The sequence below is a fragment of the Phyllobates terribilis genome, unplaced genomic scaffold (assembly GCF_046119375.1).
Source record: "Phyllobates terribilis strain yellow unplaced genomic scaffold, ASM4611937v1 Scaffold_7__3_contigs__length_470593459, whole genome shotgun sequence".
Taxonomy (NCBI): domain Eukaryota; kingdom Metazoa; phylum Chordata; class Amphibia; order Anura; family Dendrobatidae; genus Phyllobates; species Phyllobates terribilis.
Genome location: NW_027362767.1, coordinates 84042887 through 84067296, shown reverse-complemented (window position 1 = coordinate 84067296; position 24410 = coordinate 84042887). Strand labels below are relative to the sequence as shown.

Here is a 24410-nt window from a genome sequence, read left to right as displayed (position 1 = left end):
GGAACGTCTTTGCTGCTGTCTCTGCTGTCAGGTCTTTGACGGGGGCGACCACCAGGAAACGTGAGTAGTGATCCACCATGGTCAGAGCATAAGAGTATCCTGACCTGCTGGGGGACAGCTTGACATGGTCCAGGGCCACGATCTCCAGGGGTCGAGTCATCTTGATGGGTTGCAGGGGTGCCTTCTGGCTGCTGTAGTCTTTTCTTCTAAGGCCACAGGGTCCACAGTCTCGGCACCACCGTTCAATGGAGCTGCGCATTCCTACCCAGTAAAATCGACATTTCAGCAGGGTCTCTAGCTTTTTACAGCCAAAGTGCCCCGCCTGATCGTGGTAAACTTCTAATACCATCTGGATGTCTGTCTTCGGGACCACTATCTGCCATACCATCTCATGGGTTCTTGGATTGACGTACCTCCGGCACAGTTTCTCACGGTAGATAAACAGTCGGCTTCTCTCGTTCCACAGCTGCTTTGCTTGCAGAGACGCTTCCTTCTCCAGGGAGGCACCTTCTTGGGTTATCAGCTCCTTGATGCGGCTGACAACCGGGTCACTGTCCTGGGTCTCTTTCCAGCTGTGGTGAGGCAGGGGGTTTAACGTCTTTCCACGCTGCTTCCTGGAGGCTCGTTGCTCGTGGATCATCCCATTCCCGTGAAAGACAGGTAGCGCAATCTCTTCCAGGTCATCCACTTCTTCTTCTGTGTCTGACTGGTGAGGCATCCTAGACAGGATATCGGCGTTGGCGTTCTTGAGGCCCACCCGGTATTTAATTGTAAATTGGTAATTTGACAGCCGTGCCATCCATCGTTGTTCCAGCGCTCCCAACTTAGCTGTTTCAAGATGGATCAAGGGGTTGTTATCAGTAAAGGCAGTAAACTTACTGGAGGCTAGGTAATGCTTAAATCTCTCGGTGATGGCCCAGACCAAGGCCAGGAACTCCAACTTAAAACTGCTATAGTTCTCTGGGTTCCTCTCAGTCGGGCGGAGCTTCCTGCTTGCGTATGCGATTACCTTCTCCTGGCCATTCTGCTTCTGACTTAGGACAGCGCCCAGCCCTTCGTTGCTGGCATTTGTATACAGCAGGAACGGTTGGCTGTAGTCAGGGTAGGCTAGGATCTCATCGCCTGTCAGGATCTCCTTCATCTCCTGAAATGACTCGGTTTGCTCCTTACCCCAGTGGAATGGGGGGTTTCTGCCTTTGGGGGATGGCCCTACCAGGAGGTCTTGCAGAGGAGCTGCTTTTTTAGTATAGTCTTTTACAAACCTCTGGTAGTATCCTACTAGTCCCAAAAACTGATGCACCTCCTTGAGGTTCTTCGGCTCCGGCCACTTCTGGATGGCTGTGACTTTCTCCGGGTCTGGTGCTACCCCCTCCGGACTGACAATGTGCCCCAGGTACTGTACCTTTTTCTTGAGCAGGTGGCACTTTGAGGGCTTCAACTTCATCCCGTACCGGGACAGTGACTCAAATACCTCTGCCAGGTGTTTCAAGTGGTCCTCGTACGTTCTGGAATACACTATTACGTCGTCCAGGTAAAGTAACACAGTCTCGAAGTTGCGGTGTCCCAGGCAGCACTCCATCAATCTCTGGAACGTTCCGGGGGCATTGCAGAGTCCAAACGGCATACTGTTGAACTCACAGAGTCCCATCGGGGTGGTAAAGGCCGTCTTCTCCCGATCCTCCTCAGCCACAGCTACTTGCCAGTACCCACTAGTGAGGTCAAGGGTGGAAAAGTAATTTGCAGACTTTAAGGCAGCTAGGGACTCCTCTATGCATGGTAAAGGGTATGCATCTTTATGTGTAATGCGATTTACTTGACGGTAATCTACACACATTCTCATGCTCCCGTCCTTTTTCCTGACTAGCACTAGGGGAGCTGCCCAGGGACGACAACTATCCCTTATTACCCCCGCCTTTCTCATGTCTTGCAACATCTCCTTTGCCTTCTGGTAGTGAGCCGGTGGTATAGGCCTGTAACGTTCTTTGATTGGGGAATGGTCGCCTGTGGGGATATGATGTTGAACCCCCTTAATCCTCCCGAAGTCAAGTGGATGTTTACTGAACACCTGCGAGTATTCTTGAACCACCCGGTGTACACCCTGTTTTTGATGGGCAGGAGTGGTGTCTGTCCCAACATGGAGCAGTTGACACCAATCCTCCACCTGGGTTGCAGGGTCATTATCCTCCACTTCATCTGGTGAGGTTAAGGACTCCGCCTTGTGAATGCAGTTGTTATTTACAGCATGTAATTTGGCAACAGTGGCATAACGTGGCAACCTGACCTCATCTTCCCCACAATTGAGAAGATGGACAGGCACCCTCCCATTACGTACATCTACCACTCCCCTGGCGGTTAAGAGTGTGGGTCTATGCTCAGAGCAAAGGGGTTCTACTACCGCCTGGTAGCTCTGTCCTCTAAGACCTATGGCAGCTCTACACCAGATGAGCATTTCACTCATTGGGGGGATGACAATGGGTATGGGGTCCGTTACGCACACATTACCAATTTCACCTTCCGTTAACCTCACTTGCTGTTGGTACATCAGGACTCGGATCTCCTTCTGCAGTGCCCTCCTCTGTCCTGGTCTGGCAGTGTCAGCTATCTGTTGGAGCAAGAACACAACTTCTCCCAAACAGTTACCAACAATGTTAGTGCCAAGTACCATATACGGATTGGTGTCATCAGGATTAGTCTCTACTACAATTAGCCGCTGGTCCTTCAGCTCCACTCTCCCCACTTTTACAGTCACATTTTTAACCCCGAGTAGGTTAAGGGGGAGTCCGTTTGAGGCATATACAGAAAGATTTGGAGCTGGCAGACTTAGGTCGTCCATGGACCAGAACCTCTTGTAGAGGACGTCAGGCATGATGGTTACCTGAGATCCTGTGTCCAGCAGAGCGTGCGTCGGGATCCCGTCCAACACAATGGACAGGAAAGGTCTTCCTCCAACGAACCTGTTGTACCAGTCTGATGGGCCTGGTGAGCTTACTCCTGGGTGTCGGCCCTCGGACCCAGGGTTTTGTCGTTTAAAGGACAATTCTGGGCGATGTGTCTGGTCTTGCGGCAGCGGTAGCAGGTAAGGTCCTTTTGTGGACGGCGTTGGTCACTGGTCCTCGGTGAGGGTGGTGTTGGCCTCCTCCTCCTTCGCATCCAGGGGACATCCTCAGGGCTATCGGCTAACAGGATTTTCCCTCCTTCCTCGGGCTCCATTCCCGCAGCTGCAGAGCACTCAGCACAGTGGTCAGGGTTTTGCTCAACTGACGCACTTCAGAGCACTGACTGTCCAGTTCTCTAGGGGACGTTGCTGGAACCTTGGCTTCAGCAGCCACTGGCGAAAAGGTGGGTGTATCAGGCACTGGGGTAGCCCGACCCTGGTAACATTGGATGGCATTTGTTTCCAGGGGCTGCAGTCCTTTTATAGCCATGTCCTTAAGATTGTCAAAGGTGGCATCTGGATGATCCAGGGACCACCAACGCACAGTCCTGCTCTCCTCTGGAGACTTCAGTCCCCGGACAAACTGTTCCTTCAGCATTTTGTTCTCATTTTCTATGCTGGTTGGACTGACCTGTTTAAGAGCCCGCAGGGCCCCCTGTAGACGCCAGGCGTAGTCTCGAACATTGTCCTTCGGCTGTTGGGAACAGCTGTAGAACCTCATCCGGAGGTCCGCCTCTGTAAGGTTCTCAAAGACAGTCTGTGGTTTTTGGAATATTGTGGACACTGACTCTTGGTCTGCGGCCGACCATGTTTCCACTTCCCGTTCCGCAGCATCGGTCAGTTGTCCTAATACGACAGCAGCTCTTTGCTTGCCTGTCATAGAGTACATGTCTAAGATACCACATATCTTCCGTTTGAATCCAGACAGGGTATCTGGTTTGCCGTTGTACTGGGGGAGCCACTTTGCTCCAGGAATGTACGGTAAAGTCATAGGAATTACTGGTGTTACAGGCGCTGTTGGTGGAGCGGCGGCTTCGGCCTGCTCATCATCGGGCGCGGGCTGAACTTCAGGGACGTTGACCGGCATGTCGGCGTTCTGCTGTTCGTCGGACATCTTGGCGCCCCCCTAGTTAACCGTGGCCTACCTTCTAGTTTTTCTTCCGGTAGGCCGCAGCTCCGCAGGTGACGGTCGTCTTCAGGACCTTGCGTCGCTTGCGTCCTACGTCAGAGCGTTCGGCGACGCTCCTTACAGGACCTGGCGCTTCCTGGTTTGACGTCGAGGCGTGGGGCGTGTCCGGGGCTTCGCGCTCTTTTGCAGGTACGCCCCTAATTTTCCCGCGGTTACACCCTTCTTCTCGCTCGGCGGCCCAACAATGGCGGCAATCTTCACCACAACTTTACGTACACAGTTCAGAATAAAGGCGCACAGTACCCGGTGGCAACGGGCATAACACTGCGGCGTTGCAGCGGGCACGTGATCCTGTTCATGACGCCAGGAGAGATGACTAGCCCAGGGGATGGGGATGACTCGGTACCCGGGCCTTTGCCTGGCCTTGGGGATGTCGCGGTGGTCGGCTCCCGGGCCCGTACCCTGGGGTCTCTCTTTAAAAAGGAATTGTTGGTTAATTTTAGTTTTATGAAAGTTCATGACGCCACCTGTGGCTTCTGGTGAGGATCACCAGCACTGCGCAGTCCACTGAGGCCGATGATAAGGCAGCTCGATGGTATAGCTCCCCACAGGTGGAGCTAGGCCCCAGGGCAGTGTATGCAGGGGGATGCAGGACAGGCGAGACCCAGCCGGGTCAGAGCAAGAACAGGGACAGACACGATAGTCACTTCAGTACCTTTTAGTGATGGAAATTCAGGCACGTCCCGGAGCACTGTAGGGTGAAGGGTGCATGTCAGGATCCTCCCCAATGAGCGGGTGTAGGGCCTCCTGTTACTTGCCTCTGCGTAGTAAGTTTCTGACCTGCCTGGAGCTAGGCCTAACTTTGTCTCCATCCTGCGCTGGCTGACCTTATGGTAGGGCCTTTTCTTGGAGTACACGCTCCCGGTATGCGGGGCCTAAGCGTCTCCCGGCTCTGTTATGTATCAGCTCTTTAGCAATCCTGGGACTTGTAGTTTTCCAGGGATTCCGGTTATACCTTACTGGTTCATAGAGATCCCGGTAAGCTTCGGACCCGGTGTCCGGTAAATGCTTCGGGGTGAGCAAGTTAAGCTCCTCTGCCCCCTATGTACTAACTCTCCACTCGCCTTCGGCCTACTCGGGCCCTCACTAGGCTACTCACACTAACGGCAGCTTGCCGCGCTTCACCGATCTTATGGCGCTGGCACACCTAAAGCTCACTTCTCTGAGCTACACTGAGTCTTGACTGTGCTCCACTGCAGGCTGACCTCTCTCAGGCTTCTCTACTGCAGGAACTCTCTCAACAGACTGAACTGCCTGGCTCCACCTTCCCTATTTATCTCCCTAATGGGCTCCCTCTGCTGGTCTGAGGTGGAAGGTGGAGATGTGTGAATGGTTATGGGGGCCTCTTGTGGAGGAATCCATCAATGCACTCTTTCAGGATCTGTGATACCAAGCGCAGCTGGGCATCACACATGGAACCCCTGTTCCTAGGTTTTTTGGGCTGAGCCACCATGATAGGGATGTCTTCACATAATGAGGGATCATGATCCTCCTGTTTAGGGAGTCTGGGGATCCGTCCCACTGTGCAAGAATATGGGTTTGCAACACCTTGGTGTGAGCCTGAGCCCAGGCTACGGATTGGATGCAGGCTGTCATGGAGCCGAGGGTTGACATGGCAGACCTTAGGGACACTCTGTTCAGGGCCTTCAGCTTTGATATCTTGGATCTCAAAAGTATCTGTTTGCCTTTCGGTAGGAAGGAGGTTTGTCTGGCGGAGTCTAGTAGAACACCCTGAAATGTTTTTTCTGTGGCCGGGACCAGGTCTGACTTTTGATGATTTATCAACCACCCTAGGGTGGTCAGGATTTGGATTGTTCTCTGCAGATGTTCCTGGAGTGTTTCCACTGAGGGACCTACTAGTAAGAAGTCGTCGAGGTAGGGAATGATGCAGATTTTTTCTTTCCTGATTGAAGCCACTACCTCTGACATAATTTTGGTGAATATTCTTGGTGCTGAGGATATCCCGAACGACAATACGTTGAATTGAAAATGCAACGTTTGATCCTCTTGAACCACCGCAAACCTTAGAAATTTGAGGTATGTTGGATGTATAGGGACGTGATAGTATGCGTCCTGTAAGCCGATGGTTGCCATCACATATCCTTGTTCTATCAAGGGAACTGCTGATCTGATGGACTCCATTTTGAATCTTCTGTAGATGATGTATTGGTTTAAGGGTTTCAGATTTATTATTATTCTGTAGGTGCCGTTTGGTTTCTTTATCATAAACAGGCGTGAATAGTGGCCTGTGTGTCTTTCTGTTTTGGGACCGGTGAAATAGCCCCCAAGGATACTAGGTCTTTTAGGCCGGACATCAGTGCGGTTCTTAATCTCGGGAAGGTTAGACGAGTTATCCTTACTTTTCTTGGAGGATATGTGGAGAATTCGATCTTTACCCCTTCTTGAATTACCTTCAAGACCCATTGAGTGGAGCAGATCTTTTGCCATTGGGGAAGGTATTTCATGATTCGACCCCCCACTGCTCTGGCGTCACCGCTTCTGTTGTCGCTGTCCTTTTGGGAAAAAAATATTCCTATCTTTCCCCCCTTTGGGGTAGCTCCACCGACCGGACTTGCCTTTCCCCCTGTACTGGGGATTCTGTTCCCGAGGGGGGCGAAAGGGGGTCTTCTTGTAGTGTCTGGGTTCAGGCAGGGATTTCTTTTTATCAGCCGCCTTCTCTAGGAGGTCGTCAAGGGCCTGGCCAAACATATATTCTCCCCTGAAGGGAATGGAGCAAAGTTTTATTTTAGAAGCCACGTCACCGCTCCACGATTTCAGCCATAGTGCTCGTCTTGTGGAGTTCGATAGGACTGCTGCCCTGGAGGTTACCCTCACAGATTCCGCTGAAGCATCCGCCAGGAAGTCAGTGGCTTTCTGCAGTAAAGGTAGGGAAGCTTGTATCTCCTCTCTGGATGTGCCCATAGCTAGGTGCTCTTCAAGATGGTTGAGCCATCTTGACATGGACCGTGCAACACACGTAGAGACTACGTTTGTGTTCAGAAGGACTGCTGATGTTTCCCAGGATTTTCTGAGAAGGCTGTCCATCTTGCGGTCCAGAGGATCCTTTAGTTGCGATGAGTCTTCGAATGGCAATACTGTCTTTTTAGCGACTCTTGCCACCTGAATATCGACCTTAGGTATCTTGGTCCAACATTTTGAGGTTTCTTCATCTACGGGAAACATGTCTTTCAATTCTGCTGGTGTATTCAGTCATCTTTCAGGATTTTCCCATTCGTCCAGGATTAGATCCTGAATGTTTTTATGTATTGGGAACACCATCTTTTTCTTTGAGCGGAGATCACCGAACATCTCTTCCTGGACTGATCTAGTGGGCTTCTCTTCTTCCACTTCCATCGTTCTTCTTACTGCTGAGAGGAGGTCTTCCATAAATTCCATTGAGAAATAATATTTCTTATTTTCCAGACCTTCCTCTGCTGGACTAAGTTCACCTTCCTCTATAGGGTCTTCTGGAAGGAACATCTCGTCCTGGGAGTCCGAGTCTTCTTTCCCTTCCAGGGAAATTTTCCTCTGTTTTGCCTCTGGAGGCGAATCAGAAGTGGATCGGGAAAAGGAGGCCAATGAAGACTGAACCTCCTGACGGACTATCCCTTTGATCTCGTCTATGAGGGACGGCTGTTCTTCCCTCAAAATCTTCTCTGTGCATTTTTGGCATAAATATTTTTTGCTTGAAGAAAATAGTTTTTTTGAACATATAGCACATTTTCGGCTAGATTTATTTCCTGGTGCAGGATCCTTGTCCCCCTAAAAAAGAGGGAGAAGGGTAATTAATGCATCAATTCTAACCTGCACCTAGGAAAGGACCCCCAGTGCCAGACTTACTGGGACTGGAATTGCACTGGGCTCCGCAGACATGGAGAAGATAGATTCCTGACCATCCAATGTAACAATACGAAAAGGATTAGGTCCTACCTTAGATGTCTTCAGTCCAGGGCTCTTATATAGGCGACTGGACTCAGCGCTCTCCCTCTTTCCCTGGGGAGAGGGGTGGCAAGGCTCCTCCCCCTTGGTCCAATTGGTGAAGCAGGAACACCTGCGATCACCTGCGGGGTTATTTATTATTTGCTTTTTTTTTCTCTCTCTCTCTACTTAGAGCCCAAACGGACCGGAAGTGACTTAAGGGACCCTTTTCCGGCGTGCCACGTCACTTTCCGGCCGTTTCCAAGTTACTGCGTTCCAGGGTGGAACGCACACCGGAAGTGATGTTATCGGCGGTCCGCGTCACTTCCGGGATTCAGCACGTGCCTCTCCGCTATGGAGACTGCCGGAGGCCGCCTTGAGAGGGGGGAGGAGAGCTCGAGGAGGCCTCCAGCCCGACACCCACCGGACCTTACCCGCAGGCGCGGACTCAGTGGGGACAGGGGTCCCGAGTCCCGGAGGAGACGGGAGCAGCATAAGGGAAGGAGCAGAAAAACTGCCCGGTCCCAGCTGCCCGGCTGAAGTATGCTAGGTGTCTGCCACCGGCACAGAGCACCCTGGATGACCTCTTCATCCCAATAGGGACAGGAAAAAACACTGGAGGATGAGGGAGGGGCTATTTAACCTCTTTGTGTTTCCTGTCCCTATTAGGCTATTAGGGTGGGGTGACATCCTCCTTTGGTGCTGTCGTTGGGAGTTATTGGAGAAAAATCCCAACCCTAACCCAACCCCAACCCTAGCCCTAACCCCAACCCTAACCCTAGCACAACCCTAACCCAAGAGTTTATTTTTTACGCCGTTCCTCGTGTGGTATAAGTGATTACACAACTTTATTCTTTGGGTCGGTGTGATTACAGCGATACCAGAATCATATCGGGTTTTTATGATTGACAGCTGTCACACACTAAAAGACGCATTTTTTTGTAAAATCTTGTTTTTGCATCACCATATTTTGAGAGCTATAATTTTTCCAGATTTTGGCCGACAGAGTCATGTGACGGCTTGTTTTTTGCAGGATGAGTTGACGTTTTTATTGGTGCCATTTTCAGGCACGTGACATTTTTTGATCGCTTTCTATTCAGATTTTTGGGAGGCAGAATAAACAAAAACCAACAATTCAGGAATTGTTTTTTTAAAAAAAATGTTTTATTCTGCTCTGCGTGTGGTAAAATTGATAAGGTAGCTTTATTCTTCGGGTCAGTACGTTTACAGCGGTACCACACTTATATTGTTTTTCTATGTTTTGGCGCTTTTACATATTAAAAGCAATTTTATAGAAAAAAATATTTTTTTGCAACGCTTTATTCTGAGAGCTATAACTTTTTTATTTTTCGGCTGATGGAGCTGTGTGGTGGCTTGTTTTTTGCAGGACAAGATAAAGTTTTCAGCGGTACCAATTTTATTTATATTCGTCTTTATGATCGCGTGTCTTTCCATTTTTTGTTTGGCGGTATGATGATAAAGCATTGTTTTTTATATCGTTTTTTTTTTACAGTGTTCACTGAAGGGGTTAACTAGTGGGACAATTTTATAGGTCAGGTCGTTCCGGACACGGCGATACCAAATATGTGTACTTTTATTGTTTGTTTTGTTTTTTTTGTTCATAATATTTATTGATGGGTACATTATATTTTTATTTTTGGTGGATTTTTTTTTTATATATTTTTACAAAAAAATTTTAATTTTTTTTTTTACTTTCTGATAGTTTTTTTATTTTTATAGTTTACATAATTTACATAGTTTATAAGGCCGAAAAAAGACAAGCGTCCATCCAGTTCAGCCTATTTCTTGTGCACTGCAGCTATTCCGCAGCGTTGATCCAGGGGAAGGCAACAAAAAAACATGCGTTATAGGCCAATTTACATCATTGAGGAAAAATTTACTTCCCGACACCAATCTGGCAGTCAGATTAAATTCCTGGATTAATTAACTAAGCATAAGATGTAATTTTATTGTTCTCAAGAAAGGCGTCCAGGCCTCTCTTGAACTCATTAAGTGAGTTGAACATCACCACTTCCTCTCCCAGAGAGTTCCAGAGTCTCACGGCTCTGACCGTAAAGAATCCCCTTCTATGCTGGTGCAGGAACCTCCTTTCCTCCAGACGCATAGTGTGCCCCCTCGTCTTTGCCACCATCCTTGGTATAAACAGGTCATGGGAGAGATCTCTGTACTGCCCCCTGATGTATTTATACATGTCTATGAGGTCTCCCCTAAGCCTTCTCTTTTCTAACGTAAATAGGCCTAATTTTGACAACCTCTCTGGGTATTCTAGTCCCTCCATTCCCTTTATTACCTTAGTCGCTCTCCTTTGTACCCTCTCTAGCTCCAATATGTCTTTCCTGAGCACCGGAGCCCAGAACTGTGCACAATATTCTAAGTGCGGCCTTACCAGCGCTTTATACAGAGGAAGAACAATGTTCTCATCATATACCCCTATTCCTCTTCTGATGCATGCCATGACTCTATTTGCCTTCGCAGCTGCTGCCTGACACTGGGCACTCCAATTTAATTTGCTATTAACCAAGACGCCCAGGTCCTTCTCCATGTCAGATTTCCCCAACGGTTTCCCATTTAATATGTATGGGTGACTGCTGTTTTTCTTTCCCATGTGCATGACCTTACATTTATCGGCATTGAACCCCATTTGCCATTTTTTGGCCCAACTCCCCAATTTATCTAAAGTCTCCTGTAGCTGTGCCCTATCCTCATCTGTATTAACTACTTTACAAAGTTTAGTATCATCTGCAAATATTGCTATTTTACTATGCAACCCTTCCACTAGATCATTAATAAATATATGAAATAATATAGGGCCCAAGACAGACCCTTGAGGCACCCCGCTAGTAACCCTGACACACCCTGAGCTTACTCCATTGATAACCACCCTCTGCTTTCTATCACTCAGCCAGCTATTTACCCACTTGCACACATTATCCCCCAGACCAAGCATTCTCATTTTATATACCAACCTTTTGTGTGGCACGGTATCAAACGCTTTGGAGAAGTCAAGGTATACAACATCCACTGACTCTCCCCGGTCCAGCTGTGAGCTCACCTCCTCGTAGAAGGCCATCAGGTTTGTTTGGCAGGAGCGATCCCTCATGAATCCATGTTGATATGGAGTTAGACAGTTATTATCATTAATATATTCTACAATAGCATCTCTAAGAAATCCTTCAAACAATTTACCCACAACAGACGTTAAGCTGACTGGTCTATAGTTCCCAGGGTCACTTTTAGACCCCTTTTTGAATATTGGTACCACATTTGCTTGGCGCCAGTCTAGTGGGACAGACCCTGTCCATAAAGAGTGCTTGAATATAAGATACAGCGGTCTGTCTTTCACATTACTTAATTCTTTTAGTACCCGGGGGTGTATGTCATCTGGGCCTGGTGACTTGTCTATTTTGATATTATTTAGGCGTTTCTGAACTTCCTCCTGGGTTAGGTGGGTGATATTTAGCGGAGGGTTTACTTTATCACTCTGCATTTCCTCCGATAAATTGTTTTCTTTTGTGAAAACAGTGGAGAAGAAGCTATTGAGTAGGTTTGCTTTACTCTCATCGCCCTCTATGATTTTACCCAGGTTATTTTTCAATGGGCCAACTCCATCAGTTTTAATCCTTTTACTGTTTATATAGTTAAAGAACAGTTTGGGATTCGTTTTACTTTCCTTGGCAATTAGTCTCTCTGTCTCCTCTTTTGCTATTCTTATTTGTTTCTTACAGATTTTGTTTTTTTCCCTATAAGATATTAGCGCTTCCCCGCTGCCTTCTTGTTTAAGTTTACCGAAAGCCCTTTTTTTGTTTTTCGTTGCCCTCTTGACTTCCTTATTTAGCCACATTGGCTTCCTCCTATTCCTAGCCCTTTTATTCCCATAAGGTATGTACCTTCTACAGTGACTATGTAGGACTGTTTTGAAAATTTCCCATTTTCTATCCGTGCTCCTATTACTAAAGATACTATCCCAGTCTATAAGGTGAAGGGCATCTCTTAGCTGATCAAACTTTGCCCTCCTGAAGTTCAGTGTTTTTGTGACTCCCTTGCTGGGCACCCTACTGAAGCACATGTGGAATTGTAGCATGTTGTGGTCACTATTTTATACTTTGTCCCACTATGGGACTTTCACTTTTTTTATTCTGATCACCTGCATAGCACAGGAATGGAGCACCATCCCTGTGCTATACAGGCTGTCAGCGTTGCACAGGGAGAAGATAGTTTGGTCATGCACTGCACATAACCAAAGAATCTTCCTGCTGTCTGGTGACCCGGATGTTGTCATGACGACATCGGGTCGTCATGGCAACATCCGGGAAGCCGCGGCAGACAGCGTTGGAGGCCGGAAGAGGAGGTGAGTATTGCAATCACCTCCCCTTGCCACTGCAATGCTGCGATCGACTTCGATTGCAGCATTGCGGGGGTTAATGTGCCGGGAGCGGTGCGGATGCACATAGTACCGGGTGTCAGCTGTGACAATCAGCTGACACCCGGCGGCGATCGCAATGACGTATTAATACGGGTCAGGCTCTTAAAGCCCAGGGCACTGACGCGTATTAATACGTCTTGGGCTTTAAAGGGGTTAAAAAAAAACTAATTTCATCACATTTTTAGTTTTGTTTTTTTTTACTTTGTCCATTGTGCATGAAAAATTACCTGACAACATGATTCTCCACGTCAGTACAATTACTGTGTCTTTATTTTCTGAAGCCCGTAACTTTACTTTTTCATCCATGGCACTTGCTATTTGGCCCACTGAACAGACGTTTATTTTATTTTTTTGTGTGGAAATAAGGTGACTGAAAGAGTCATTTCTGGCAGTTAGATTTTTTTTTTCAATCTTTTTTTTTATATATAGAAATTAGATTTTTTGGGAATCAATGATAACAAACATGTTTGTTTTTTAATGGAGGAAAAAGGGTAAAATTCAAAATTTATATATTGTATTATTTAGTCCTCTTAGAGAACTTGAACCTGCGATTGTTCGATCTTATTTACTGTATTGAAAGTGTATAGGGAAATTGTGGTCCTCCTGTGAAGCTCAGCCTTGGACTGAGCTTAACAGGAAGACCAATATGCCATGATAGCCCACTGTTACCCCACGTTCACTTTGCGGGGAGCCAATGGAAGCCCATAAGCACACTGGCAGTGGTGTTATTTAAATGGCACTTTCAGAGATGGTTTGTCAGTGGCATTTAAGTGGTAAAACTGGAGCGATTGGAGCAAGCTCTGCCCACTTCAGTTACAGGCATATGCCGACTATGTAACACAGCCAGCACCTACTTGGTATGAAGCAGATTCAGCTCCTATGCCGGCTTCATACTTTCCTTATCGACCCATGATGGAAATGTACTTCATAGGTTGGCAAGGGGTTATGCTTGACATTTGTTATCTCATCATGTTCATTATTTTATTATTCTGCTTACAAATATGAACAATTGTTCCGATACAGAGATATAAAAGTACTTTGCTTTTTTCAGTTTCGAAAAAAAAAAAAACTGTTAAAGAATATTACGAGGTAAAAAAAAAAAATGATATATACATTTTTTTTTTTTTTTTTTGTAAATAGGGGTGCCTCAAAACGAAAAGGTTGAGAAATCCTGGCTCGGTGAAAAGTCAAATTCAGTACAATTAATTATTCTTTAATACAATCAGAACAAAAACACAATAAAGGAATATAAAACTCCGCAGATAAATTCTCTCTAGAAGAGTGGAGCCATCTGTCGTGGGTCATCGGGCAGAACACTAACAGAGTCTTCTGCTCTGCCGCAGAGCATGCAGAGCATGGTGTACTCCTGAAACAAAGCAGAGACACAATCATTGCAGCGGTGCCCAGCAGAACATTTCATCAATTCATCCATATTAATACACAACTGACATCTCAATAATAAGCTGGGATAGGTGATAGATGTAGAGTGGATCTCCTCTAAAATCCTACCCAAAAAATTCTTGCAAAACTCTTCCTATTCATTTCTATGGGAAATCCCATTTGCTGTTCATATCAGGATTTTTTTTATATTTCTAAATAAGTTTGAAAAGCGCCCAATGGAAAAAAAAAGTTTCATGTTACTTCTTTGAAGATGATTCTGATGAAAATCCTTTGCAAACTAGGCACTGTCCAATCAAAAGGCTGCAAAAAAATGCTTTCAGGGTAAAAACCTCTAAGACTATGTGCACACAATGTATTTTTCAGGGAGAGTTCATTCAAAATCCACCTGAAAAACTTATGCAAAAAAAAAAATAAAAATTAACAGTGCATTAAGTTAGGTTTTTTGTTGTTTTTTTTTTGCATCAGTTTTTTCAGGTGGATTGTGAGTGAAATCTCCCTGAAAAATATAAAATGTTACTACTTTTAACCACTTCAGGGTTTGGAAAAAGTGAAGCAGCTAAAAGAAGTCACTCGCTAGTTAGAATTTAGATTCTAGAAAAAAAAAAAAAAAAAAAGACATGGATGTCAGAACTGCTGCAAAACCTATGATGAAAGTGTCAGAGAAGCCGCTGGTCAGCAGTCTTTTTCCTGGAGGGGTTTCGCCTAGGAAAGCCTCGGCACATACCCTGAGAAGCATTTACTTAAGAGGTTTCTACTTGAAAAACTCGTTGTTTTGGAATGTTTCATAAACCTTGGTGTGAACATAGCCTAAGGACGATCAGGCGGCCCGGGACCCTTGTCCTAGTGATTGTGGGGGTGATCAGACATGTGGGACCCACTGACCAGACATTTATGACCTATCCTGTGAATAAATGAATATCACAGTCCCTGATGAAAAGCTTTGGATAAAAAATACACTCCGTACCTGATATTCATCCACCACGCTGAAGGTATACTCATGCTTGGCAATCACATGGTGGCAATTTTTGCACATATCTGCAAACAAAATCAAGAGTTATTTTATTCAATTTCAACATTTCAAGAATTTTGATCATCAGAGCGGTCACTTATATCATGGCGTCAGCGCTCAACTTCAATGATTCATTTGTGAGATCCCATGATGTAGAATAAGTTTATCCGCCCCCCCCCTCCCCCCCCTCCCCCCCCTCCCACACACACACAGTTTCCCAATGGCAGAAATATTTACAGAATAATCCCTATACCTAAAAGGTCCTGCCCATAGCACGCTGCCCACTGAGCATAGAAGACAGAAGTCATCAGGAACACTTACGATCGTACGTGATGATCTCTTCTCCATCCTCGTCATCCGCCGTTTTATTGGCGATGAGCACAAAGTCTCGCGTGTTGCACTTTGCACAACTTACATAATTCAACAGAAAGGATCCGGTCTCCAAACACGTGTTCCCCTAAATATAAGCGAGCAGACATATATCAGGGCATAGAGGGGCTATATAGGAATATCTACACTGCTGCATATGGTGAAGTCAGTGATTGAGCCAAAAGTAACATCATTCACAGCTCTTAAGCCAATCCAAAGAGACCCTCAAAAAGACCCCCAAACTTAAGCAGGCCATAATCACCCCTGTCAGTACCTATAAAGAAAGGTGGGCCTGGCTAGTATTCCTACAACAGACTAGAGCCATGCAGGGTGACTTTGGTTCCTTCAAAGCTCATGGAGCCTGGCTGAGCCTGAGGGTAAAGGCCCGAGGTTAAAGGCCCCTCATATTTCTGTTAGACCAGGGGTGTCCAAACTTTTTTCTAAGAGTGCCAAATTTGATGAAGTGAACATGTGCGAGGGCCGATCATTTTGCTTGACATTCTTTGGACCATTAAAATGAATGCAAATAAACTTTTTTTGCAAAGTTTATTGAAAACGGCATACTTTTTATTTTGTGACTTGGATGACAAATCTAAACAGGTGTTTAATCAATCTGCCTTAAAGGGGTTAACCCAGACATACCCCCATTCTCACCCAGGAAGCCCCTCCCCGACTTGAGCATCGAAGCAGTTTATGCTCCAATGTCCTACTTTTGCCCTGCACTAAATTGCGCAGAGGAAAGGCATTTTCTGGAGTTCTAGTGACATACCCGGCTCTCCACGGGGCTGGCAGAAAGCCCAGTGACGTCACCGGCACTGATGGGCGGGCTTTATCACCAGTAAACCAGCTAGAGCAGCGCTAAAGCCTGCACATTAGAGCCGGTGAAGCCTCCTACCGGCAGTGTGTCATTGTAAATAGCACAGGGCAAGGGAGCACATCGGAGCATGAGATGCTTTGATGCCCATGGCAGGGGGGCTGCCTGGGTGAAAAAGGGGGTATGTCTGGGTTCTGAACTTGGACAACCCCTTTAATATAATAAAAACAGGAAACTGAGGTATCTCAGGAACATTTTAAAGTACATTACACAAAGTAATGTAAGGTTGTCTGTCAACTTATAAGTTCAAAAAATGTGAACAGGAACATAACAGCAAGTATACATGTGTTCAAATATATAACTGTCTATCCAACTGACATTAATTGAGATTTTACAACATATTAATCTCAATTAAAAAAAAGAAACTAGCCTGCACTAATGTGAAGGGTGAAACTGGGATCTGGACTGCAGCACATAGACTAGGTCTGGTTCAATGGCCGTGGTTTTGATGCGCAAAATGTCACGCAGGTGAGAGTCACTTAGTCTTGTCCTCACGCGGTTCTTGTTAAAGTTCATAACAGAGAATGTCTTCTCACACAAATATGTTGAGCCAAACAAGCTCAGGGTTTTCTTAGCCAATGTTCGAATCTCTTGAAACCGGCTCTTATCCAGTTGGCGGTAAAAGTTAACAAGAGAGAGCTGTTGATGACGACTGCGTAACTCGCTGTCACAATGTAGCTCAATGAGCTCGAGCTGCAACTGATCAGGAGCATTGTCGGGGTCAACAGAGAATGGAGAGGAGAAAATGCTGATCTCCTTTTCAATAGCTGCAAAATCTTGAAAGCGCCGTTGAAACTCCCCAGCCAGAGATGTGATGTCTGCTGCATACCTGCTTATTTGCGCATGGATATCATCGTGTGGAAAACTGTTAATTATTTCCTGTAGCGCTGAAAAATGGATGGTATTGGGCGGTGTTTGTGACAACTGCCTTAGGAAAAGTTGCAGCTTTGTTCCAAAGGCTTTGAGGTGTGAATAAAGTTGGTTCACAGCTGCATCTTTGCCCTGAAGATTCATGTTCAGTACATTCAGATGCTTTGTTAGGTCGACTAGAAACCCCAAATCAGCCAGCCAAATTGGATCAGATAGTTCTCGCATCGTTTGTCCCTTTGTTTCCAAGAATTCTCCTATTTCCTTTCTGAGAGAGTAGAAACGTTGCAGTGCAGACCCCCGACTGAGCCATCTTACATCGTTATGATATGAAACATCTTCATATTCAGCCTGGATATCCAGTAGAAACTGTTTAAACTGGCGGTGGCACAGGGCTTTAGAGCGGATAAAATTAATGGTCTTTAGTACCGGTTTCATAACATGATCATATTGGAGATGTTTAGCACAGAGAACTTGTTGATGAATGATGCAATGAAGTTTAATAGCTTTGCCTCCTTCTTCGCTCACCTTGTTACAGATTAGGGTTGATAATCCACTTCGTTCACCAGTCATGGCAGGTGCCCCATCAGTAATAATCCCAGTAACTTTGTTCCAAGGCAGTTTCATGTCATCTATGGCAGAACTAACAGAATCAAATAAATCTTTCCCTCTTGTTTGATCCTTGAGGCTCTGGAGGTCAAGTAGCTCTTCAGTCACATTCATTTCATCGTCCACCCCTCTTAAAAAAATCAGCAACTGAGCCGTGTCAGATAGGTCCGTGCTTTCATCACAGGCTATTGAAAAGAAGTCAAAATCAGCTCCTTTTGACATTAACTGTCTCTTAATATCCGATGAAATTTCTTCAATTCTCCGTGCTACAGTGTTACGAGCCAGGCAAATGTTGGAAAACTCTTGCTTCTTCTCGGGACAGACATTCTCTACCATTTTCATAACACATTCTTTGATAAAGTCACCCTCTGCAAAAGATTTGCAATTTTTAGCAATTAACGCTGCCACCTCATAGCTCGCCTTTGTGGCATTTTCATTTGACTCACGGGCTCTTGTAAAAAATCGCTGTTGTGACAATAAAACAGCTTCAAGTTGCTTATACTTTTCACTTCGGTCGTGCCCTGTTAGCTTGTCGTATGTGCTATGTCTCGTCTGATAGTGTCGCTTGACATTAAATTCTTTATAAACAGCAACGGTCTCTTGGCATATCAGACAAACACAGTGATTCTTTATTTCAGTGAAAAAATATTCTACTTTCCACTTGTCCTGGAAGCGGCGGCCCTCACTGTCAACTTTTCGTTTCTTATTTGTAGTTGCCATTAAAAAAATTGGCCAGAAGGGGAGAGATTAAAAGGCGCAGAGGGTGGAACAGCAAAAATAAGATACTGCTATATGCTTTATAACACAGGCAGAGAATAGCAAGCTGTGCAACAGTCGCACATCAGATAATGGAATTATAGCACAGTGACAGGCAGTCAGGGGTTAATGAAGGGTATGACAGCTTGCTACCACAAGCTTGTGTGAGAGCCCTGCTGGCCTAACCTTTCTGGAGGTGTAAGGTGGCGCAGGGACTTATATATAACTTAATATATATATATTATTTATATAATTTTACACAACTAAGCTGAGGTCTTCAGCCTATCTGACCTCTGAACGTCTTACAACCCCTGGGGGCTGGAGATCTCGCACGTCGCGAGATCTTGGCTGGCCGGTTGCCGCCGCTCAGTACTCCGGCGCAGGGAGAAGGAAAGCCGAAATCTCGCGATGTCCGAGATTTCGGCTCTTCTCCCTGCGCCGGAGTACTGAGCGGCGGTGGCGACGAGAGCGGCAGCGGCCGCAAGGTACATGCTGCTGGATACCTGGGGGCCTTATTAGTCCGGACCGCGGGCCGCAAATGGCCCGCGGGCCGGACTTTGGACATGCCTGTGTTAGACCCATGGCCAGTCTGTGCTCAGACAAGAAGAGCATAATGAGATGTGGCATCTAATGTGGTCACATGTTAGTTAATGCCACAGTTGTCAAAAATCCAACCTTTGCCATCACAGACCATGACCTGTCTGCCTTTTTTTTCTTAAATAGCCAAATCACAAAAATTCACTGACAGCAAGTCCCATTCACAGACAAACTGCAGATTTTTTTTTTGTTGGGAAACAAAAAAAAAAAAATCTGCTGTCACAAATTTGGCATCACATGTGAATATCATGTGGAAACCAGTCTGTGGTTTGTTTTGATCAGTATATTAGACTCCTCTTTGGTCCGTGTGTCGGCTTTTAGAATCCTTATTGGATGTTTTTTCTCAAAAGAAGAAAAAAATCTTAGCTTCTCTCACACATTACAGCTGGGCTGCACAGCTACTTTTTGCAGCGCTACTGACTGATTTTAACTACTAAAGGGTTGTCCAGACTCTGTGTGACTGCAGACTTGTGAATCCTCACAGCACACAGACTGTCAGGATTCTCCAATGCCAACGCTGGGGCACGTGACCACAAGTGTGCGATTTGTATATTCCTGACACATTCCGACTAGACGTGCCCGACCTTGCTCAATTCACTTGCATTGGACGAGGCTGCGCACATCTAGTCGGTATGTGACTGCGTGTATGCAAATCACATACCTGCTGGCTCTGCAGCACCATTACTTTGGCTTGGATGAAATGTGACCGCTGCAGCCGATCAGATGCCCCAGCAGGATGCTGATGGAGGGAGGTGTGCAGTGCTGGTCCATGAGACGAGTCTAGTTTTTTAGTATTTCCATGGGGAAAATAATATGTTTGTTGCACCACTCTGAGCGACAACCACGACTGTCGCCAACCACATGGGCAAAACCACGACGGCTGCCAAATATGAGGGTGATCGCCAACCACGACCACCGCCACATGTCTAAGTGATGAAACTGCTCATTGAGCCATATGAGAAGCAGACATGTATAACCTGCCAGCTAGTGACAACCACAGCACTAGAGGAGCCCCCTGGTGGTCGTCACCTCCCTCTCTTGGGCTGCACACAGCGGCCATCACTCCTTCTCCGACCACAGCTGCTGCAGCGCCTCCTCACCCGGTCCGGATACTCCTGCTGCACGCAGCCTCCACACATGGCGCTATCTGCTGCGCTCTCAGCCACGCAAACGTCGTAAACCAGAGGCCGGAGGGAACAGCGGCTCTACGCAGGAAGCGTACAGGGACCAGCTGGTTCCGGGACGGAAACTATCGCGAGAACGCTGCATTCTTTCATATTACCACAAGAGGGCGCGCTGCAGCACGGTCCTCACAGTGCGGCGCTTATTCCTGGATGTTCTGTATGTGTGGCCAAAAATCTATTAGTGGTGTCCTACTGTGTCCCAGACCACCTGAGACCTGTGAGGGGGCGCTCTGGAGCAAAGTCCCATTGTATGGTCTCATTAGGAGATCGTCCTAGGTCATGGGAAATACTGTGTGCAAGCACAGTGTCACTGCCTGCTGGAGCAGGTCCAAATAAGACTGAGACCAAAGGCACTTACATGGGACTACTGAATCCTTACAGGGGACTGCTGAATCTTTGTGGTCCTTTCAGTCTATTACTCCATCAGGAGCTCTGGCTACATTCAGAGACTCAGTATTGTGTAGACTCTAAGAATACGAGATCATTTATGGTACGTGGGCCGGATGTTTTACGCTGCCGCGTTCATGGTGGTAATTACAACAAAAAAAGTATTTGCCCAGAGAGAAACAAAATGGGTCACTAAATTGGAAACCATGGTTCCAGACAGATTAAGGCTGTGTTCACACGTTGCGTTTTTGTTTTTCTTTGGTGCGTTTTTCTCAGGGTACATTTGTCTTTTGTGTTTGCTGATGAAGTTTAGTGCATAAAAAACATGATCCAACTACCTCAGGTTTCTGCACCAAAAAAGCAGCAAAACCTGATTCCTGCGTTTTTTGCACGCACCCATTGCTTTCTACGGGTGAATAACGCTGAAAGAAGTGACATGCTGCATTCTGCAAAAACGCAGCAGTTTTCCAATTCAGTCAGGAAAAAAAAATTACATGAGATTTCTGAAATGTCACAGCTTTTACTGGTACAGTAAAACGCAGCTTAAAATTTGCATTAAAAAAAAAAAAAAAAACACAGCAAAAAAGCAACGTGTGAACATAGCCTAAATGAAACATTGAGTTTCGCCCTTTTTTTTGTAGAGTAAACACTTTGCCATTGTTCTTTATAACATTTTTTTTTACTTCATTGTATTATTTTTCATTGTTTTCTATTGGCCCTGTTTCTTTTCTGCAGTTTCTGTGATTTTGATATCCATCCATTTTATGTTTCGGTCTATGGTAAAGTTTAATTAGAAAGACACTTGTGGGTAATGGAAATCCTTCTGAGAACTTGGCGACATGTGGATATCTAATTGTAATATGCATTACACATATCACTTTATGTAAAGGACAATAGTTTTTATGTTTGTAGTACTGCTGCCCTTTCTTTTATATGGTAATTTTACCTTTATATGTTTTATGTATGGACATTTGTGACACCTTCACTGTATATCAGTTGCACTGTCCCTTTATCGTGCAGTCACATGCCTGCTTCCACCTCTCCGCACTTGTGCCTCTCATTCCCTGTGCTGTCCGATGTGCGTGTAACACCATTACGTGCCCCTCGCTTCTCTCTGCATCTGCATGGTGTCTGCGCATACTCGGTGGCCATGGTGACATTTCTCTGCTTTCCGACTGTGCGCAGGCTACCTTGATGGCTGCGGGTGGTGTGGTTGGTGTAGTGCTCATGTGCCACCCACCCGGACTAAATTAGAGGATTTGCGGTCATGTGACCTCCGACTATAACACATTTAAGGACCTGCGGTTTAGTTTTGTGTTCCAATCCCCTGAGGAAGCAATATCACAAATATACGAAACATACATTGGGGCTCTTTTTTGCATTTCTGGCAACCTGACTGAGTGTACTTTATGATGGGTAAGACTGACCTCTTAGTTATATACATGTGAATTGTGACAATCTGAGAAGGCATTTATTATGCCAGTGAGAGCAAGTAGATCTGAAGTTTTCCACCCAGGAGTAATTTGTAAGATGGAAGCTTCTTCTCTGCAGAAAAAAAAATGTCAGTAACCAGTTCTGTAGGTTCTAAATCTACCTATATAGCTTTAATAATTTTGTTTTTTCACCTCTTAATGACCGCCGTAACACATTTTTACGGCGGCAGTTAAGGGTACTTATTCCTCAGCGCCGTGAAAATGCGTCGCTAAGGAATAAGGCTGTAGCGCCCCCCAGAGTCGGAAATTCTCCGGGGTCTCAGCTACCGGCGACCCTGGAGAATATGATCAGGGCCGGTTTTTCCAGTCCTAGATCACGTGATCGCCGCTATTCGGTGAATAGTGGTGATCATGAAAAGAAAAAAGTGCCCACAGTTACAATAATTTCTCTCTCCTCTGACATGTTATACTTGTCAGAGGAGAGAGAAATTAAGCCCCCAAGCCCACCTCCGCCGTCCCCCAGATCTCCTGATCCGTGGCCCGGCCTTCCGTCATCTTCCTGTAAATCTGAGATCTGCCGGCCGGTACCCATCAACAATAAGGAATTTTACCCATTGGTTTCTTTTGATCAATGTGATAAACCCTATCACAGTGATAAAAAGAAAAAAATAAATCAAGTCCCACCTTAGATAAAAATGATAAAATAAACAAAAAAATGTTTTTCCATTCTTTGCAGTTAGGGTTAGGGTTGTGTTAGGGTTAGGATTAGGGTTGCAGTTGGGGTTAGGTTTGTGTTAGGGTTGTACACTAGGGTTGGGGTTAGGATTAGGGATGGGGTTGTATTAAGGTTGGGGTTAGGGTTGTGTTGTATTAAGGTTGGGGTTAGGGTTGTGTTTTGGGTTGGGATTTTTTCAAAAGTAAAGAATAGCAGGGTGCCGGGAGCAAGTGGGGACCAAACCTCATTGTTGCGCACGCCGGAGGTCACTGGAGCGGAAGTCACAATGACTCCTGGCGCCTGCGCACTGGAGCAGACAAGTAAAATAGCGCAGGGAGAAAAAAAAAGCGCCTTCAGCTATAGGCGCATTGTGATGTGCAGGGGAGGGGGGGATATTTAAATGAAGCATATAGGCGGGCATTTCTTGGCGTCCCCGGACGATAACCCTAGAAAGACGGATTGAATAAAAAGAGATTTTTCTGCAATCAAACCTCTACTATGGGCCATACAGGTAAGTATAGATTTACATTTCAATAAATATATGACGCGCCCCCTGGGCCGTGGGGTACTTGGTGCCGGGCCGGTCGTTGCTTGGGGAGATGTCACAGTGGCGGTGACCCGGTCCGTGACCCAGGGCGGTCATTCAAAAGGGGAATATTTACAGGGGATTTATAGTTTTTTTATGTATATAGTTCGTGACGCCACCTGTGGTATGCGGCTATATGGAGCCGCCGCTGCTGTGCAGAACCTCTGGAGCTGATGTTTAATGCAGCAGGGTTGGTTCAGCTCTCCACAGGCAGAGCTTAGCTCCAGGGCAGGGAATGTGGTAGATGTTATAGGTGATGCTGGGCGTTGTAGTGCAGGGGTGCTGGCGCAGATAATAATCACAGAGACAGTGGGGTGCAGTCCTCAGGGTCTTTACTCACGGTTGTTGCAGTCCAAGTTACAGGTACCAGTGTAACTTCCCTCATCGTGCTGCGCTTACTCAGGGAGGGGTTCAGTCAACCCTCAGATATCTCCGGAGTACTTAGCGGGACCCCCTTCTGTGTGTTCTCTCTCTCTGGCCATCTCCCTGCACCTCATACCTAGTGTCCCAATCCGGTACCCACGGGCCTTGTCGGGCAACGTCTGTTCCGTCCCCTGGGTCCTCTATGGCTACCTTCTTGGTGAGACTGATTTGGACTGTTGGCTGCAGGAATTGAAATACTGCAGCCTCCGGTTTCTAGTTGAGACATAAAGTACTCTGCTAATTGAGGGACCGGTCCCCTTTGTGTGGCCTGACCCCGACCCCTCCACCCCCTGGTGGATTCGGGCGTACGGGTTGCCTCCAGCACTACCCTTCCTCGTTCCTGGAGCCCTTCCTTCCTGCTCCTCTCCTCTTCTCAGTCTTGGGCCTCTCACTAGACCCTCTCGGGAGCAGAGCTCGTGCAGAGCCCCTGCTCCCCTCACTTTCCTCCTCCAACTGAACTGAACTGTCTTCCCAAGATGGTTCCCTCTTTTATATTACTTCCTTTCATGTGCTCCCCTAATCTACTTCCTCCACCCACACCCTCTACATAGTTCCACCCTTCAGCTAGGGACCAGGGACTGTTCTCTCCCTTAGGAGTAATCTCGCCCTGCCCCCACTGAAGTGGAATGTGTTGGATGCAGGTGTTAGGGTCCCGGGCAGTACTCCTTCCTTACCTGAAAGTGAGATGCCACACCTCTGGATGAGATGCAGTAC

At 46.4% G+C, this 24410-nt stretch overlaps 1 protein-coding gene across 1 annotated transcript; it reads right to left on the bottom strand.

Moving 5' to 3' along the window:
- Positions 1-13683: 13683 nt before the first annotated feature.
- On the bottom strand, positions 13684-20243 carry CHURC1 (churchill domain containing 1). The gene is made up of 4 exons (XM_073637536.1): positions 20069-20243; positions 15218-15353; positions 14852-14922; positions 13684-13852 (listed from the first exon to the last, which is right to left on the bottom strand). The coding sequence occupies exons 1-4, from the start codon at positions 20105-20107 to the stop codon at positions 13760-13762; spliced, it is 339 nt and encodes a 112-aa protein (XP_073493637.1). The 5' UTR covers positions 20108-20243; the 3' UTR covers positions 13684-13759.
- Positions 20244-24410: the final 4167 nt, after the last annotated feature.